Source organism: Crinia signifera, chromosome 2 (assembly GCF_055691185.1).
Source record: "Crinia signifera chromosome 2, ASM5569118v1, whole genome shotgun sequence".
NCBI lineage: Eukaryota > Metazoa > Chordata > Amphibia > Anura > Myobatrachidae > Crinia > Crinia signifera.
The window spans coordinates 220,693,282-220,714,209 of NC_139218.1; the positions used below are offsets into that span (position 1 = coordinate 220,693,282).

At 48.2% G+C, this 20,928-nt stretch overlaps 1 protein-coding gene across 2 annotated transcripts in view; it reads right to left on the reverse strand.

Moving 5' to 3' along the window:
- The window catches only part of LOC146060500 (uncharacterized), a 334,626-nt gene that overhangs the window by 307,505 nt on the left and 6,193 nt on the right, over window positions 1–20,928 (reverse strand). For both annotated transcript variants that reach the window (XM_083173756.1, XM_083173755.1), the window contains exon 2: window positions 16,761–16,867. In XM_083173756.1, coding sequence (XP_083029882.1) covers window positions 16,761–16,865 — 105 coding nt within the window. In that variant the 5' untranslated portion in view covers window positions 16,866–16,867. The remainder of the gene's footprint in view (window positions 1–16,760; window positions 16,868–20,928) is intronic.

Here is a 20,928-nt window from a genome sequence, read left to right on the forward strand (position 1 = left end):
CCCCAGCCTAATGAATAGACACTGTGCGCATGCGCACAGCGTCAATTCAGCACCGCAGACGGAGAAAACGGGTGTGTAACCTAATCACGGCTAATTTGCATACGCTGAGCGCTTATTAGCATAGGCCATGCCCCCTTTTTGGACACGCGCGCGGCTCTGCCGTGTGAGTGTACCTACTTTAGAGAAACAGAAGTTGGGAGATATGGTCAGTCTTATGTCACTCAATCGGGTGTGGACCGTATTGTCGACACCACTTAGGTCTACACCGTTGGGTCGACAGATGGCAAGGCCGACATGGACACAGTTGGAAGTTAACAGCAGCCCCTCACATCGCTCGCTACGCTCGCAATGCTTCGGGCACGGTGCCCCGCTAAGCTCGGTACATGTCGGCTCTAAAAAACGGTAAAAAAAAAATCCATGTCGACCTTCCGACCTGTCGACCTAACCCGTGTTGACTTAACGATGTGTCGCCCTAAAACCATGTCGATCTTGTCTCATGTCGACATTCACCCATGTCGACCCAACGGTGTCGACCTAATGAGGTAAGTGGTGTCGACAATAAGACCATATCCCAGTCAGTATTAGGTCGCAGAAGTGCGAAAATTGCAATGAAGCGATTTTCCCACTTCTGCGCATGCACAGTGATCTCGAAGTATCAAACTGCTATCACATCCTTGTCTGATTGACAGCGGTGATGCAGCATTTACAGCACGTGTCCAGACTGGTTGGCGTGAAATCCCAAACAGCCACTGCAACATAAAAATGGGGGCACTATACCTGCCTACGCAGCCAGGCTGTGAAGACATGGGTCTACCCTATTCACTGCGATTGCAGCTAGAGATGGGTCGTTCGCGAACGAAGCAGGTCTTTTGAACGGATCCCATAAAAGACTGAGGGAGCCGCCGATCCCAAAAAGGTGAACCGTCGTTCTTTTACTTTCAGTTTTGTTTTTCATTACAATGCATTTGCCTATGCTCAGCTGTACTAACTCAGGAGACGGAGTACAGTGCTGCTACTGCAAGTAAAAGAAAGAATAATAAGGCTGCTGCTGCTAGGGACGGCCATCGGTGCAGATGCCATTGATGGTTGACATCGATGGCGATTCTGCACTCAGCCATCGATCAGTGTTTTACTTGGTTATGTATGTTCTTATTTGTTCAACTCTCTGTTTACAAAAAGTAAAAAAAAAAGGGCAATAAATTATTGTAAAACAAATTATGCTTCGTTATTGTCAAATTACCCCTTCTTTCAAAGCGATCTGCCTAAAAGATACGGATCTTTTCACTGACTGATCTGCCGGATCCCAGCTCTGGCTAGTGACCCGTTTTGCCCATCTCTAATTGCAGCAAATTCTCTGATGCTATAACAATCTAATTGCGATCGCAGCGCAGCGTGGATCTTTTCAAGCTGGACTGCAAAACTGCAACTGAACCTGAATTGGGGTCATTGGGGGTTATTTTGGTTCACTCCTTCTGGCAAATTCCTTCTTAGATGGACAAAACCATGTGCACTGCAGGGGGGCAGATGTAAAATGTGCAGAGAGAATTAGATTTGGGGGAGTTATTTTGTTTCTGTGCTGGGAAAATACTGACTGCTTTATGTTTACACTGCAATATAGATCTCACTTAGAAGTAAAACTAACCCAAATCTAATTCTCTCTGCACAAGAAACATCTGGGGCGAAATGTAATAGGGTGCGATTTTTTAGACTAAAAAAAAATCGCACCAAATCGCACCTTTAAAAATCGCATTTTTTGCCGCGAATTCGCATATGTAATGAGATGCGAATTAGCGGCAAAAAAATGCGATTTGCCGCGATTTGCCGCGATTTTTAGTCATGAAAATGTGCGCATTTTCAGTCATGAAAATGTGCGCATTTTTATAAATGCGCTTTTGTGCAAAAAAAAAAAAGTAAAAAAAAAAACGGTGTGGGGTCCCCCCTCCTAAGCATAACCAGCCCCGGGCTCATTGAGCCGGACCTGGTTCCAAAAATACGGGGGACAAAAAATCTGGGGGTCCCCCGTATTTTGAAACCAGCACCGGGCTCCAACAGCCCGCGGTGTCATGCCACAGCCGGGGGACACTTTTTATACAAGGTCCCCCGGCCAAAACATGAGCACCGTGGCTGGTCAGCCTTGGACGGGGTACCTGGAGGAGTGGGGACCCCCCCAATAAAGGGGTCCCCCCCCCCAGGCTTCACCCGTCCAGGGCTGAAGCCCGGGGCTGTCACCGGCGTCCGTGGCCAGTGGACGCCGGCCTGATAGGGTTAAATCCATCATACATATCATTACATTGCTTTTTACCGGCGAACTACAAGTGCCAGCAGACTTCCCCCGCATGCTGGGACTTGGAGAACCACAAGTCCCAGCATGCAGGGCATTAATGGGCCCGCTGGGACTTGTAGTCCACCTGTAAAAAGAATGTTTATAAAAAACACACACACAGAGAAGTACAAGTTTATTACACACACACACCTCAATTTTACACCAGCATACTTACCATTCCTGGATCCAGCGCTGGTCTGGCTGCTTTACAGCCGGCTCCCCCCGCACTGACAGGCAGCGGGGAGAACCGCTTTCTCCGTTGCCTGTCACCGGCTTTCTCCGTAGCTTCTGTAGCTCTGTCCCAGTGCTACAGAGGCTGAGAGCGTGATTGGCTGAGCTACAGTATGCGTCTCCATGGAGACGCATAGCTCAGTCCTGATTGGCTGAGCTATGCGTCTCCATGGAGACGCATACTGTAGCTCAGCCAATCACGCTCTCAGCCTCTGTAGCACTGGGACAGAGCTACAGAAGCTACGGAGAAAGCCGGTGACAGGCAACGGAGAAAGCGGTTCTCCCCGCTGCCTGTCAGTGCGGGGGGAGCCGGCTGTAAAGCAGCCAGACCAGCGCTGGATCCAGGAATGGTAAGTATGCTGGTGTAAAATTGAGGTGTGTGTGTGTAATAAACTTGTACTTCTCTGTGTGTGTGTTTTTTATAAACATTCTTTTTACAGGTGGACTACAAGTCCCAGCGGGCCCATTTATGCCCTGCATGCTGGGACTTGTGGTTCTCCAAGTCCCAGCATGCGGGGGAGGTCTGCTGGCACTTGTAGTTCGCCGGTAAAAAGCAATGTAATGATATGTATGATGGATTTAACCCTATCAGGCCGGCGTCCACTGGCCACGGACGCCGGTGACAGCCCCGGGCTTCAGCCCTGGACGGGTGAAGCCTGGGGGGGGGGGACCCCTTTATTGGGGGGGTCCCCACTCCTCCAGGTACCCCGTCCAAGGCTGACCAGCCACGGTGCTCATGTTTTGGCCGGGGGACCTTGTATAAAAAGTGTCCCCCGGCTGTGGCATGACACCGCGGGCTGTTGGAGCCCGGTGCTGGTTTCAAAATACGGGGGACCCCCAGATTTTTTGTCCCCCGTATTTTTGGAACCAGGACCGGTCCAAGAGTCCGGGGCTGGTTTCAGAAATACGGGGGACCCCTATGCTTTTTGTTCCCCCGTATTTTTGGAACCAGGTCCGGCTCAATGAGCCCGGGGCTGGTTATGCTTAGGAGGGGGGACCCCACGCCGTTTTTTTTTTTATAAAAACACTTTTACACATTTTTATTAACAGAACCATGCACAGATCTCAATGATCTGTGCATGGTTCTGTCAAATTCGCCTGTCAGAACCTGGTCTATTTTTTTTGCGATTTTTGGTAACATTGACCAAAAATCGCACCCTATTACATTTGCGAGTTGTATACTTTATAATGGGAAAACATCTGGATGCGAATTGAAATGTGACTAAAAATCGCACTTCTAAAAGTGCGATTTCGCGGTAAAAAGTGCGATTTTTTACCACGATTTTCAACCTATTAAATGTGCGATTTTCGGAAAATGTGCGATTTCGGCCGTTTTTGACCAAAAATCGCACATGTCTAAAAAATCGCACTCTATTACATTTCGCCCCTGGATTCAGTACTGAATCCCGGCGGTCGGGATCCTGGCGTTCAGAATCCCGACGCCGGAATCCCGACAGCCAAAATCCCGACAAGGGGGGGACGTGGATCGCCCCCCTTGCGGGCTCGCTCGCCACACAGCGGGCCAGGTGCCTCGCTACGCTCGGCACACTAATTTATTCTCCCTCCAGGGGTGTCGTGGACACCACGGAGGGAGAATGTGTCGGGATTTCGGCCGTCGGGATTCAGGCGTCAGGATTCTGAATGCCGGGATCCCGACCGCCGGGATTTTAACTGCATCCCGAAACATCTGCCCACCTGCAGTGCACATGGTTTTGTCCATCTAAGAAGGAATTTGCCAGGAGTGAACCAAAATAACCCCCCTTGTTTTAAATTCAGTACTAGGATCAAATTTCCTTTAGAGGATTCATTTGTCTCATTGGTTACAGATTTGAGACCCTTTTGTTAGCCACTCAGACAGCTTTAAAAAAGTCACGTGAAAGTCAAAATATCACATTTTTATCTTCAAAAGGTAAGTGAGTTATCTCAAACTAGTTAAAAAGCCCATCAAAATGACAGTTTCTGCAATGTACTTTGTACTCACTTTGAGCTATGACAGTGTTTTCTTTCACTTTTAGCTTTGACAGCATTTAGCCCACAAACCCTTCACCTCACCCCAGCCCCTCTCTGCTCCTACCACCAACCTCTGCCTTCATAGCTTCCTCTCTCCATAGCCAGAAAGTTTGCAACAGATCAAAAATTGCTTTCACTTTGGTCTGTGGAGTGGCCTCTAGTGGTCACTGGCAGTACTTCACCTCACAGAAGAGAGGAGTAATTCACCTTTTATATATATATATATATATATATATATATATATATATATATATATATATATATATATATATATATATATATATATACACATGAGGTTTCCCAGCTCCCACCGGACACCGGAAAACAGACACGTCACTGCAGCAATATCTTCAAACGGTTAAGTATTTATTAGTAGCGCCCCAACGGCTCGTTTCGGGGTTTCCCCCTTTCTCAAGAGGCAATACAGACAATTTGAACAGTGTGCACAACATACCTTAAGTACCTCCCACGTTGGCGCCAATCTCCTCTCCCAGACTCCAGACTTACAACGCACACCTGTGTGCTACGATGACGTCAGCGTCTCACACACGCTTCAGTCATCGCCATGGAAACCTGCCGCTTGATGTGTTAGTAGTCATGGAGTGCTTACCCGCCTCCTGGCACACCTTTGCCCAGTCTCTTACCCCTGACCCGCCATTCTGGTTCCCCACACGGTAGAATTTCCATGACTACACTGACGCCAGTGAGAGAGGCGGTCAGGTGGTACATGTGACGTCCTGGTGGAGGTGTGCCAGGAGGCGGGTAAGCACTCCATGACTACTAACACATCAAGCGGCAGGTTTCCATGGCGATGACTGAAGCGTGTGTGAGACGCTGACGTCATCGTAGTGGGACCCTGTACACAGGTGTGCGTTGTAAGTCTGGAGTCTGGGAGAGGAGATTGGCGCCAACGTGGGAGGTACTTAAGGTATGTTGTGCACACTGTTCAAATTGTTTGTATTGCCTCTTGAGAAAGGGGGAAACCCCGAAACGAGCCTTTGGGGCGCTACTAATAAATACTTCACCGTTTGAAGATATTGCTGCAGTGGGATGCGGTCATTCGTCAGACTGCATTTAGGTCTACAGTCATTAGGTCGACCCCACTAGGTCGACTGGCAGGAAGGTCGACCTGACTTAAGGTCGACATGGGCCAAGGTCGACATGACTTAAGGTCGAATTTGCATAAAGGTCGACATGAGGAAGGTCGACTGGTCATAAGGTCGACATGGGTTTTTCACTGTTTTTTGAGCCGACATGTGCCGACAGGCGGTATTTCATGCCCTACCATCCACTAGGGCGTGGTGGGAGAATAAAATAGTGTGCCGAGCGCAGCGAGGCACCGTGCCCGAAGCATAGCGAGCGAAGCGAGCGCTGCGAGGGTCCGATTCTCATTGCCAACTGTGTCCATGTCGACTGTGTCGACATTCGGATCAAAAAACAGTGAAAAACCCATGTCGACCTTATGACCAGTCGACCTTCCTCATGTCGACCTTTATGCAAATTCGACCTTAAGTCATGTCGACCTTGGCCCATGTCGACCTTAAGTCAGGTCGACCTTCATGCCAGTCGACCTAGTGGGGTCGACCTAATGACTGTAGACCTAAATGCAGTCTGACGAATGATCCCATTCCGCTGCAGTGACGTGTCTGTTTTCCGGTGTCCGGTGGGAGCTGGGAAACCTCATGTGTATTTGATTTTGACAAAGGCACGCAGCTTGTGCATCATTGTGGAGAGTGCTGGTCCGTTGGCCGTATATATATATATATATATATATATATATATATATATATATATATATATATATATATATATATATAGTAGAAAGAGTAGAGAGCGCCAGAGGTTTCCACCACCTTAAGTGCAGTGCATGAATCAGATATACAAATGATCACAACATGTTTTTAAAAATTGACATATTTTATTAAAACGTTTATAAGAAAACGTGTGGTGTCTCAGTTCTTTTGAAGACGGTAACAACCCAACGCGTTTCGTCTTTAGAAAGACTTCATCAGGGGTTTTAAAATAGACACAAAGAATACATGGAGATGCCTCAAATATTTTCGAAATATATGATGAAACTCAGTGATAAGAGTGAGCTCGCAATCTTAAATAGAAGTTAGACCCGAATGAGAGATTTTAAAGGTCCATGTGTGATGAGACTATTGTTGGTCTCATACTCGACGTGGAGAATCTTCACAGGATAATCAGAACAGCATCTGCCGTATAATGTAGGTGAAATGTCTGAATAGGACTGGACTGAATCGAACAGGACTGGATGGACGTTCTAAGGGGTCAAACGACCATAATCTCTTCCAGACGTTTATCTGGGGTAGACCAGATGGTGTAGGTGGAACTAAGTCCACATAGACAGACGTGGCTGTAAATACTTGTAATGTGGCTTAATGCTACAGAGGTTCTTCCAGATGTTATCTAGGGTGAACAGGGTGGTGAAGTGGAACTACTTCCGTACAAACAGACGTTGCTGTGAAAGACACTTGTACGGTGGCTTTATGCAACCGTGGTTCTGCACAAATGTAGCAAAGAGGGCATCAGCAACGTTCAATATTGAACGTTGCTGATGCCCTCTTTGCTACATTTGTGCAGAACCACGGTTGCATAAAGCCACCGTACAAGTGTCTTTCACAGCAACGTCTGTTTGTACGGAAGTAGTTCCACTTCACCACCCTGTTCACCCTAGATAACATCTGGAAGAACCTCTGTAGCATTAAGCCACATTACAAGTATTTACAGCCACGTCTGTCTATGTGGACTTAGTTCCACCTACACCATCTGGTCTACCCCAGATAAACGTCTGGAAGAGATTATGGTCGTTTGACCCCTTAGAACGTCCATCCAGTCCTGTTCGATTCAGTCCAGTCCTATTCAGACATTTCACCTACATTATACGGCAGATGCTGTTCTGATTATCCTGTGAAGATTCTCCACGTCGAGTATGAGACCAACAATAGTCTCATCACACATGGACCTTTAAAATCTCTCATTCGGGTCTAACTTCTATTTAAGATTGCGAGCTCACTCTTATCACTGAGTTTCATCATATATTTCGAAAATATTTGAGGCATCTCCATGTATTCTTTGTGTCTATTTTAAAACCCCTGATGAAGTCTTTCTAAAGACGAAACGCGTTGGGTTGTTACCGTCTTCAAAAGAACTGAGACACCACACGTTTTCTTATAAACGTTTTAATAAAATATGTCAATTTTTAAAAACATGTTGTGATCATTTGTATATCTGATTCATGCACTGCACTTAAGGTGGTGGAAACCTCTGGCGCTCTCTACTCTTTCTACTATCCATACCCTTTGTCTCCCACTAACAGGGGAGTCTCTTTAGAGTAGCGGCCTTCCGAGTGGCGCGACTTGAGTCACCCTTTGTTGTATATATATATATATATATATATATATAGAATGTAGGAAGCAGGCGGCACTCTCGGATTTAGTGAAAGCAAAAAGTGGGTTTATTCAATCCGACATGTTTCGGGCCAAGTCAGCCCGTCCTCAGGGATCAATGATATTACACACGTGCACAATATAACTACTACTACTACTATAAATACTTTTTGCTTTCACTAAATCCGAGAGTGCCGCCTGCTTCCTACATCCTGCATTGGGGCCGCGAGGTCCATACTGGAAGGCACCGGGTCAGTAAACGATTGGACCTACCACTGGGAGTGCCGGCCATCACACAAACTATAAGAAGGTAACACAGACTTGTGAGTTCCTCCAGGACTGCATACCGGCAAGGCACCCAAATAAGGTCAACTTATCCTCAACTAAGGGAGAAACCACAACATCTGCTTGCAGCACAGAGGAGAAGGGACAGTTGTCCATTTTGTGCATCCAGCCAACCCTCCATACTACAGACCGTCCCCCCCACCAACAAGCCTCAGCAGCTGTAAGGTGGAAGGGCCTGACGAATTTCCTGATCATGGAGCCCAACCTTGCAGGTGTCAGCCTGACACAGATAGACACAGGAAACCGATTCAGCTACTCAGACAGCGATGCTGATACCATTATAAAAGCTGCATTTGTACAAGTACAGATACCTGCTGTGGAGAATGAAGAACTTTACAGAGATTGGTATGCCCTTAAGAAAAGGGAGGTCGACTACATGCTACATGCTTCTACCCTGGCGGAATATTTCACGGACAAACAGATCCCACGGGGATTCCGGGTTCGGAATGTCCCCACCATTGGGAGAAATATTGTCGCCTTTTGCAAAAGATGGGTGAGCATTTTAAATAAGTGTTCTATGGACCTGCTTTTATTAGTAGTAGATGAGTCGACCAAAGAACTCACAGTGGTGAAAGAGAAAATAACAGCATTCGAGTCTACCCATGTGTCGACATTGACGGTTGACACCCAAACAGATTGGGGCAGCAAACTCAAAAATCAGATTGAAGCCTATCACAAGGAGCTCTTGAAATTTAAAAGAGAGAAAAAGAGAAAGGTGCAGACCGATTATGAGACCAATCGAGTGTACCATTGGCTCAGTACAGCGGGTCCACATATGAATCCACAAGGACCCCCCAAGCAGCGTCGACAAAGATACAGACGCAGAGGTGATGAGGAAGGCACCAGCACCTCGGCAAGCGATTTTGAGAGTGCCACCCAAGAAGCTACCGAAGGAAATCCCCCTTTAGGGGTACGGACCCGGGCGGGTCTAAAAACACCCACCGATAGAGGAGGCGGACGAGGCGCGGTCGGCAGACCGAAAGGCAGAGCAGGCCACAAAGGCAGCCGCCGCTAGAGGAACTGGTATTTAACTTATCTAAGACCCCGCTAACATCTGCAGAGACAGCAGTCTTATCAAAAGGTCTTTCCTTCATTCCCAGCCATACATCCAACCAATTTGAATGGAAATTAGACTGCTATAAATTTGGACACTCTCTGAGGTTAAAAGAACACTTTTGGGGCAAAGAAAATGTGACACAGAGTGGTCGTGACATCCCCATACAGCTCAAGAAACTGATGCCCAGATCCACCTATGACCCACAAGTACCCAGCCCAACCATTAAGACATTCTCCCGTATGATGGAAGAAGCAGGCCATGTACCTACAACCAGATCATGGCATAAAAATCTGACAAGGGAGGAAGAAAACGCCTTGCGAGACCTATAAAAAAGGACTGACATCGTAATCCGTAAGGCGGACAAAGGTGGGTCGGTAGTGGTCCAGGACCTACAGGACTATGTGAATGAATGTACACGTCAATTGGCTGACGCTGAAACGTATGAGGTACTTAACAGGGACCCTACGATGGACTACAAGAAAGAAATGGAAATGGTAGTAAATTCTGCCATAAGGGAGGGCACCATTTCAGAGGAACTGGGTAAAGCTCTCTGTAGTGAATATCCCATTACTCCCCTGTTGAATATGTTGCCTAAAGTCCATAAAAGGTTAGAGAAACCCCCTGGCAGACCCATCATATGTGCCAGGGGTTCTCTCTTTCAGCCAGTGTCTACCTACTTAGATGCTTTTCTAAATCCCTGTATACAGGCAACTAAGTCCTATCTCAAGGATACTAACCATTTATTAGAACTTTTGGGTTCCCTTGACAATCTGCCTACAGGTACTATCTTGTGCAGTGCAGATGTTGTGGGACTATATACCTGCATACCACATGCCGAGGGAATGAGAGCAGTGGAAAGCATGATTAGCACCAGTGAGGCCTACAAAGGCCCACCTGTACCATTCTTCATGAACCTGTTAAATTTAGTGCTGAATCGTAATTATTTTTTGTTCAATGGCATGATGTATCGACAACAGCTTGGCGCAGCGATGGGGTCAAATGTGGCTCCATCCTACGCCAATGCCTTTATGAGTGAGGTCGATCAGTCTTTATTTTTCTCAGCTCCACATGCAGACAAGGTCATACTGTACCGCAGATTTATAGATGACCTGCTCATTATTTGGAGCGGTACCATCGAGGAGCTAAGAGGTGTTTTTGAGGAGCACAACTGCCGGATGCACCCTGTTAAGTTCACCTTTGACATGAGCACGGAAGTCATACACTTCCTGGATGTAAAAATTCATCTTAGATCCAGCAAAATAGAAACATCATTATATGTCAAAAATACTGATCGAAACACCATTTTACATCATGATAGTTGCCACCCCATTGCATTACGTCAGGGCCTCCCTTACTCTCAAATGTTGAGAGTAAGGAGGATCACTAGCAATGATGACATGGCCCAACAAGCCCTAAACGATATGCAAAGAAAATTTGAGCAGAGGGGTTACAACAGGAGAGATCTTGAGAAAATTAGAAGTAAAGTCCTCAGTATCCCTCGTGAGACAGCACTTATGACTAATAACAAGAAAAAGGACCTGGGCAACAGGATTCCATAGGTCACACAACACACAGTGGGCAGCATGGAAACTACCAAACGGGTCAAAGCCCTATGGCCAATGGTGGCCACTGACAGGGAATTAAAAAGTCTGCACAATACCCGAATCATGCCAGCGTATAAAAGAGGTCGCAATTTAGCTGATCAATTAGTTAAAACAGACGTGGCTAGATTAACGAGAAAAAATACCATGCCAACCCACTTTTTGTCTCGCCCTAAAGGCTGCTTTAAATGTACAGGCTGTGTGACATGCAGCTCAATGCTGGCAGGGGACACAGTAAATCACCCTCACACAGGCCGAAAAATTAGAATTAAATCGTTACATTGTATACATTCTGTCTTGCCCGTGTGGGCTTTACTACGTGGGCAAGACAGAGTGTCAGTTTAAAGAAAGGATGGCGAATCATCATCTAGCCATCAGACAGGCACTAACAACAGGCCGGAGTGAACAACCGGTCGCAAGACATTGTGCCGAGAAAAAACACAGTGTGGCGAGCATCAGGTCTAAAATCATAGATCATGTACCAGTGCCCCCTAGGGATGGCAACAGAAAAAGAATGTTATTACAACTGGAGGCAAGGTGGATTCACCTTTTGGACACGCTTTCTCCTCGCGGTTTAAATGAACAGCATGGAATGTATCACTTTTTATAACATTATGAGTTTATTTAATATATTCATAACATGTGTTGACAGCTGTTTCATTTATTACCAGACACTATGCGAAACAGTATTTTGCCAGATAAGGGGTTATCCATAACTTAGATAACAGAATTTAACAACTATATAACATAATCACAATATGTGAATTAGTAAAGGATCCCCTCTGGCAATCACTGCGAAGCAGAAATGTCACAATGCAAATGCTTTTAAATATTTTTCTCTTTAATTATGTTTTCATTTTATTTTCACTTTTGTGGCAGTATTATCGCCTCTTAATATGGCTGTATCAGCCCTTAATTATCACGTTATTTTAGATGTGAATCTTTAACAATTTTTATTAGAGATGAGCGGGTCCGGATCCCCGAGATCCGACAGATCCGAATATCGGGGATCCGGGCCAGATCCGAGCCGGCTCGGGTGTTCCCGCCTGAATTCCGGACCAATAACGAGGCCGAACGTCATCATCGCGCTGTCGGATTCTCGCGGGAGCGGGATCTTATAAAAGACGCACGCGCGCCCGCCATCTTCACTCCAATCTTGGAGAGGGAAGAGGGTGGTTGGGAAGCTCTGTGTGCTCCGTGCTGTGCTCTGTGCCATGTGCTCCGTGACCTGACCTGTGCCCTCACTGCCCTGTGCTGTGCTCCGTGCCATGTGCTCCGTGCTGTGCTGTGCTCCGTGACCTGCCCTCACTGCCCTGTGCTGTGCTCCGTGCCATGTGCTCCGTGCTGTACTGTGCTCCGTGACCTGCCCTCACTGCCCTGTGTTGTAGACTTGTGGCCTGAGCCCTGTAGTGTGATTTAACTAACTAGGTGCTGCAGTGCTCACACGCAGGGGCTGCAGTGTCCACTGTCCAGGGGCTGTCCTGTGGCCCTTGCCCTGATTTATTTAGCCCTAAGCCCTGTGTTGTGATTTATTTTATTTAGCCCTGAACCCTGTGTTTTTTTTGTGATTTAACTAACTCAGTGCTGCAGTGCTCACACACACAGGGGCTGCAGTGCTGCTGAGTAGTACACTGTGTACAGGGGCAGCATTAATACAAGGGGCTGTGTCCAGTGTGACGGCCTATATCTTATCCATTGTCCAGTGTCACAAGTCACTCACGACATATATCCTGTGTCCTGTCCTGTGTGACGACTGACGACATATCCTGTGTCCAGTGTGACGACATATATCCTGTGTCCAGTGTGACGACATATATCCTGTGTCCAGTGTGACGACATATATCCAGTGTCCAGTGTGACATATATCCATTGTCCAGTGTGACTACATATATCTAGTGTCCAGTGTGACAGGGGCTGTGTCCAGTGTACAGGGGCTGTGTACAGGGGTTGTGTCCAGTGTACAGGGGTTGTGTCCAGTTTACAGGAGCTGTGTACAGGAGCTGTGTCCAGTGTCCAGGGGCTGTGTCCAGGGGCAGTGTCCAGTGTGACGGCTGTGTCCAGTGTACAGGAGCTGTGTCCCGGGGCGGTGTCCAGAGGCTGTGTCCATTGTCCAGGGGCCGTGTCCAGGGGCTGTGCCCAGGGTAACGGGCTGTGTCCATTGTCCAGGGGCTGTGTCCAGGGTGACGGGCTGTGTCCAGTGTCCAGGGGCAGTGTCCAGTGTGAAGGCTATGTCCAGTGTACAGGAGCTGTGTCCTGAGGCTGTGTCCAGTGTGACAGCTGTGTCCATTGTCCAGGGGCTATGTCCAGTGTGACGGCTGTGTCCAGTGTACAAGAGCTGTGTCCAGAGGCTGTGTCCATTGTCCAGGGGCTGTGTCCAGGGTGACAGGCTGTGTCCAGTGTACAAGAGCTGTATCCAGAGGCTGTGTCCATTGTCCAGGGGCTGTGTCCAGGGTGACGGGCTGTGTCCAGTGTCCAGGGGCAGTGTCCAGGGGCTGTGTCCCGTGTGACAGGCTGTGTCCAGTGTAAATTAAGAAAAACAAATAAAAGTAATAAATAAAATAAAAACACATTTTTGGAGGATGATGGAGGAGGAAATAGTGGGAGATCAGCAACCTGATAGAAGTGCTGAAGCTTCTACCACCAGTCATGACAAGGCCGATACCTCTTTGTATTTGCTCTTTGGAGCATTTCTCTTTTTTTGGGATAGTTTATTAAACTGCCACCCTGTCTGCCCCTGCAGTGCCGCTCTGCCAGGTTGGAAGTGTAAGGTCCACATGTATGTGATGCCGACTGCTGTCGCTTAGCTTAGTCATCCAGCTACCTCGGTATACCCTTTTGGCCCAACTACAGTAAATGAAAACTATTTTGTAAGCTGTGAAGTGATCAAAATTGACTAGAAATGAGGGGAAACTAATGTTATTGAGGTTAATAATACTTTAGGGGCAAAAACAGGCCCAAATTCTGTTATTTTAGCCATTTTTAGCATTTTTTCATAAAAATCCAGATCCAAAACCAAAACCCACAAGGGTGGTTTTGCCAAAACCAATCCAGATCCAAAACACGAAGGGAGATCCAGATCCAAAACCAAAACCAAAACCCGAAAAAGTGGCCGCCGCACATCTCTAATTTTTATATGTGTGTAATTTTGTATACCCCCAGGCACTATGGCAACCGCTCTCTCTGCAGAATCCAGAGTAAGGCTTGGCTTCTGACCTGGACCGCAGCGTGAGGAGACGCCCGATGACGTCAGGGGGAGTGACTGAACACTGGGCAGAGTGGCGGCCTCCCTGATGGCGCCGGGAACGGCAATACACGCTGTGTATGGGCAGAGTCACAGACTGACAATGGAGGACGCAGGTACGAGGGGCGGGTGACCGCACAGCGTGGGGGGAGTGTTTTCTTCTTGGTTTTTGTATTTATATTGTGCACGTGTGTAATATCATTGATCCCTGAGGACGGGCTGACTTGGCCCGAAACATGTCGGATTGAATAAACCCACTTTTTGCTATCACTAAATCTGAGAGTGCCGCCTGCTTCCTACATCCTGCATTGGGGCCGCGAGGTCCATACTGGAAGGCACCGGGTCAGTAAACGATTGGACCTACCACTGGGAGTGCCGGCCATTACACAAACTATATATATATATATATATATATATATATAAAAACAGCTGATAGGATTTTTCATTATGTCCAATCAAATCAGGGGAATTTACAGAGAGCAAAGTGCAGGCACCATGTTCCTAGATACCTGCACAAGCCCCCTCTCCAGGAACATGGTGCCTGCGCTTTGCTCTTGGTGAAATCTCTACCACAAATGCACAAATTACCGGGAATATGGCTGCAACTGACATTTTCCCGATGATTTCTGCAAGCCAGTGCTGGAGCTACCAAGCATTAAGTACATATATGGGTGCAGGGAGTGAGCGTGTGGTGCCATGTTTACTGCACATCTACATCTATTAAAGGATACACCAGTAAATCAAATCCATTATGAACACCTTCTCTTTAACCCCATACATACTAGAAGAGAAAAGTAAAGGTGTGCATACACTAGTGCTATATACATGCAATTTGGTCACATTTTATAGGATTGCGGCAATCAATCGCATAAAAAGCAATGTATTTGACAACAGGTCTGATGCGATGTGCATCACATTGGAGCCAGCATGAGAGATCTGTGGGACCGCAGTCAAGCCAGACAGGCTTGGCTGTGATCCAATGCCATCTTATGTGGTCCTGCTGCCTCGGAGGTTCCTGGGTGGCTCAATGGGAAATCGGGATGACGTTTCTATTTGGGGAGGTCACCTAGTGTATGACCAACTTAAAAGATATCCCTCAGACAGTGGCATAACTACAAAAACTGTGCCCCGCCGGAACATTTCGGCAGCACCCCCTACCATGAAAAGTTAACACATGCCTTTCCCCTCCACTTGCCGCCACTGCTGCGTTTGCAACAGGGACCTGTAGATCTACTTGTCTGTGGTCCCGGTGCTCCTCCTGATTCCTGCAAATGAAAAATTACTCTCACAATTGGCTGCTACCAACAGCAGATGCCGCCGCCTCCTCTAGCATCCTCCAAAACTGTCTGCTGTAAGGGGGTGGACATTTTGTGAGTGACATTTTTCATTAGCAGGAGCCTGAAGGAGCACTGGGACCGCAGACAAGTAGATCTGTGGGTCCCGGCCACAGACGCAGCAGCAAGCGGCAAGTGGGGAGGGGTGAGGCAGGTCCCGGCAGGTGGCAGCGGTGCAACGCAGTGATAGCCCCTGCAGACCCCTGGCGACCCACACTTACACCGCGGGGTCTGCGGGGCTATTATTACACCACTGCCCTCAGAAGTGCCATTCTGAGCGATATCTTTTACTTTCTCATCTAGTCTGTACACTCAATATCGCTGCTGCACATCGTTAATGACCCCCTCCCTCATCTATGCAGTACAACCGAGGGAGGACCTCATTAGCAAGCTCCCGTCACTATCAGCAAGTGTGTACGCAATTGACTGTGCCGGCGCTACACTGGGACCAAGCAGCCACCAATATTGCAAGTAGGGTGGCCAATCCCGGGATCGGGATCGGCGGGATCCCGGGATTTGGCCCCCAAAACGCCGGGATTTCAATCCCGGGATTGGAATTTCCAATCCCGGGATTTCGGGATTAAACTGCGCATGCGCAGTTTAATGCCGGGCAGCGTCTGAGCACTCAGACGCTGCCCGGCTTCCCCATACCCCGCAGTGCTCAGCGTGACGAGGTCACGCTGCGAGGTCACGCTGCGCAGGGCACACGGCACAGCCGCACATCCACGGCTGCCCGCCCGCCCAGCGCTCCCGGCCACCCAGCGCTGACGGCCACCCGCCCACCCAGCGCTGACGGCCGGCCACCCGCCCTCCCACCCAGCACTCACGGCCGGCCACCCGCCCGCCCAGCGCTAAAGGGCACCCAGCGCTCCGTAACAACCACCCACCCAGCGGTTCCTGACAACCACCCACCCACCGGTCCCTGACAACCACCCAGCCCCCCACCCGCCCACCCACCCAGCGCTCGGGCGGCCAGGGTGTTTTTTATTATTAGGGACGCCAATCCCGGTATCCCGGGAATCCCGGGATTGAGCATTTTTCAATCCCGAATCCCGGGATTGAAAAAATGCCCCGGGATTGGCATCCCTAATTGCAAGGTACTAACATAGCCTAGTGTGCTTTGCAAAGAAACAGTCAGATACTGTATTTTTTTTCTATTTTGCATAAATACAGTCTTGTACAACACAATACAAATTTAATGTGCAAACCTTATGCCATGGACTTCCTGGTAACAATGTTTCACGAAAGCAAGAGTGCAACCATGGCTCATTCGGTCTGTCCAAATTACTGTGTTGGTCGCCAGTCATTTCCATCCCTGAGAATAGACATCATATAATAACATGAGAAATAGATGGTACAGAAACATCATAAAAAATATTGTACAGATAATCCCCAACATTACCAAAATAGAAACTAGGGACAAAGGGGAATGGCAGAGGTATATTGGGGTAGGCTTTTGTCATTAGCTTCTAGGCTGCCCTCCCCTCATATAGAAACACCTTTACAAACTGGATGCCCTGTTGCATGCAACAGGTAATATACCTAACTTGCCACAAATCGGGACAAAAATGACCATTGCAGGGGAGAATAGCAATAGCAATGAATGGGATGCAACCACTTTATGGCCCTTATCGCACCAATAAGAAATTAATTATCATCAGACTGTATCAAAATACCACATGCAGAGACAATGGGTGAGATTTAATAGGATGAGAGATTCAGAAAGTGAGATTTTGCAGTGTAAAAGAGATTTTACAGTGTAGCTGGAGATTTCTTCCCAAATCTCTTACTTTCTGAATCTCTCATCCTATTAAATCTTACCCACAGTCTTTAATAGATACCTGTCCTTACTATGTGTATAAAGTATCACAAATGTAATTATTTCCAGTTATGGACCCTGGCCACACACTACAGAACAATCATCAGACAACACATGTGCATACAGAGATTACCAAGAAGGGATCTTTCTGACCTTGCAAAGCTTCAAACGGGCACTGAAAACTCACCTATTCATCAAAGCGTACCCTTCCACTGCATAAACCAGCTGGTTCTCCAACCCCTTGCCTGTTTACATCCTGCTTTCTAACCACCACCCCCTCGCTTGCACCTCTTGTAATCTGTCTGTCTCCCCTTCCTACTATTTATTTATTTATTTATTAGCAGTTTCTTATATAGCGCACACAGATTCCGCAGCGCTTTACAGAGAATATTTCACCATTCACATCAGTCCCTGCCCCAATGGAGCTTACAATCTATATTCCCTACCACATGTACATGCACACACAGACATTCTAGGGTTAATTTTGTTGGGAGCCAATTAACCTACCAGTATATTTTTGGATTGTGGGAGGAAACCGGAGTACCCGGAGGAAACCCACGCAAGTACGGGGAGAATATACAAACTCCGCACAGTTAGGGCCATGGTGGGTATTGAACCCATGACCTCAGTGCTGTGAGGCAGTAATGCTAACCATTACACCATCCGTACTGCCAGCTCCTCCGAGTAGGGCCCTCTTCCCTCCTGTTGTCAAAGCCCTCTTCTCTTCACATGTCACTCACAGCTCTCCTATACTCCAACACTCAGTGACCATCTTCGTCCGCATACTCATCTCAATCATTGGCCTCAAGCCTCTAGTTGTATGTTGATTGGGTCCTCACTACTTACATCGGTACTCTTTACTTAGCACGGCGCCACCGATCAAAATCGTGGTCATCGCGGGTAAAAATCGCGGTGATCGCGGTAATCGCGGGCATCGCGGGTAAAATTGGATGATCGCGATGCCCGCGATGACCGCGATCACCGCGATTTTCCCATAGGGAACAATGTTAAAAAAGGCTGATTGACCGCGATTTCACTGTTAAATGGCTCAATTGACCCGATTTGGCCATATTAACCCTGAATTAGGCCCAATTAACCCTTAAATGTCCCCAAAAATTTTTAACGCCACCCCACGATCCACGCCAACCCGAAGCGTGGCGAGCGCAGCGAGCCCGCGAGGGGCGGCGGTACGCGTCCTCCGACCTTTTCATGCCCTACTATCCACGTCGGCGTGGTGTGAGAATATAATAGTGTGGCGAGCGCAGCGAGCCACCGAGCCCGAAGCGTGGCGAGCGCAGCGAGCCCGGCGAGGGGACGCGGATACCTTCACAGGTAGACGCGTCCCCTCGCGGGCTTCACAGGTGTCCGGGTCGCCACGGACACCTGTGAAGCCCGCGAGGGGACGCGTCTACCTGTGAAGGTATCCGCGTCCCCTCGCGGGGCTCGCTCCGCTCGCCACGCTTCGGGCTCGGTGGCTCGCTGCGCTCGCAACACTATTATATTCTCACACCACGCCGACGTGGATAGTAGGGCATGAAAAGGTCGGAGGACGCGTACCGCCGCCCCTCGTGGGCTCGCTGCGCTCGCCACGCTTCGGGTTGGTGTGGATCGTGGGGTGGCGTTAAAAATTTGGGGGGACAATTAAGGGTTAATGGGCTCTGTGGCCCATTTAACATTGATTCCTATGGCCAAATCGGGTTGATTGAGCCATTTAACACTAAAATCGGGTCCATCGCGACTTTTAACATTGTTCCCTATGGGAAATCGTGAGCATCGCGTCGCGGGCATCGCGGGTGCATTTATGGCCGGCCGCGACGCGACCGACACGATTTCCCTGTTTAACATTGGTTTCAATGGGAAATCGCGGGCATCGCGTCGGTCGCGTCGCGGCCATACATTAATGTACCCGCGATGCCCGCGACGGGCGCCGCACTAAGTAAAGAGTACCCTTACATCTAAGCTGTAATGTGTATTGAACTGTGGTGCTCTTTATTTGTACTGTATTTTTGTTATTTATTCAATGTTATGCCAAGTTTTGTCTCCCTGTATTGTTCCTTTGTACGGCGCTGCGAAACACTTGTGGCGCCTTATAAATAAAATTATAATAATAATAATAATCCTCCAGCCAATGGCATAACTATGGAGCATGAAGGGGATTCAATTGCTATGGGGCCTTGCAGTTTGGGGGGCCTCAATGTTCAGCAGGCAATCCCCTGTTCCCTTTTGATTTTTTTTTTCTGTTTCACTGGCAGTGGCTGCGCCGCTGCCCCTGCCCTCTTTCATCAGTGCTTTTAAAGTAGAGATGTGCAGGGTCGGATTTACTCTGATTTTTTTTATTGGCTATCGGCTGTCACATGTTTTGACTCCAAATCATGTGACAGCCGATAGCCAATAAGATCCTGTTTTGAGTTCCGGGTAAATCCAAACCTGCACATCTCTAGTTTAAAGTGACTGCAAACAGTGCTAGGGAGTGGGAGTGGCAGTGAAGAGGAACCTGCTGCAGTGATCAGTAGCAGGAGACACTGCGCCAGTGAGAGGGAGACCCATCATGGTGAGCAGGAGACACCTCTCCGGCGAGAGAGAGAACTGGCACAGTGAGGGAGCAGGAGGCACTGTGCCAACGAGTGGGAGACCCGGGGCTCTGAGCAGGAGACACCAGACGGTAAATGGCTGAGAAGGATCCTGATTCCCTGGCACCGCCAGAGGTACAAAGGGTATTAGAAGCTACAAAGTGATGGCTGGAACAAGCCTTCCAAACCCTGCTCTGCCATCTCCTCCCATCTCTCGTTCTCTATGACCACCACGACTTATCCTCTATCACCACTGGCCCCTCTCCTCCTCTACTCCCCCCTCACTCTCATTCTCTAATCCCCCCTCTCTCATCCTTTACTGCTCCCCACTATCATCCTCTACTCCTCCCAGTCCCCACTCTTATCCTCTACTCCTCCCTACACTCATCCTCTACTCCTCCCCACTCTCATCCTCTACTCCACCCACTCTCGTTCTCTACCCCCACTCTTGTCCTCTACTCCCCCCCACTACTCTCGTCCTCTACTCCACCCACTTATGTACTATATCCTCTGCCCCACTCTTGTGCTGTACTCTCCCCCCTAATGGGCATTGTAATTACAATGGGGCCCCTTCCAAGAATTTGCTATGGGGCCCACAGATAATTAGTTTCGCCCCTGCCTCATTCTGAAAAAATGTAGTATATACTATAGGCTACAATGACTAAAGCCATCTAAAGATTGACAAGTTCACAATGGAGTAGCCTCAAAGAAACCAATGGGGGTTAATTTTGAAAATAAAAATGCAGGGACTATTAGCATGTCTGCAGGCAGCTCAGATGGGGTATCCACAGGAGCCAGCCCCAGACAACTGGCTAGGAAACAGCACACAAGTAGAGGATAGTAGGAGTGGGAGGAGGAGGGATGAAGATAGACATAGATAAGATCTGATGGGAGCATGAGAGAGGACTGACGGGGGAGGCAGAGAAGGGGGATATAAGTACTGAGGGGCAAGAGGTAGATATAAGGAGGAAGATGCAGTGCAGCTAA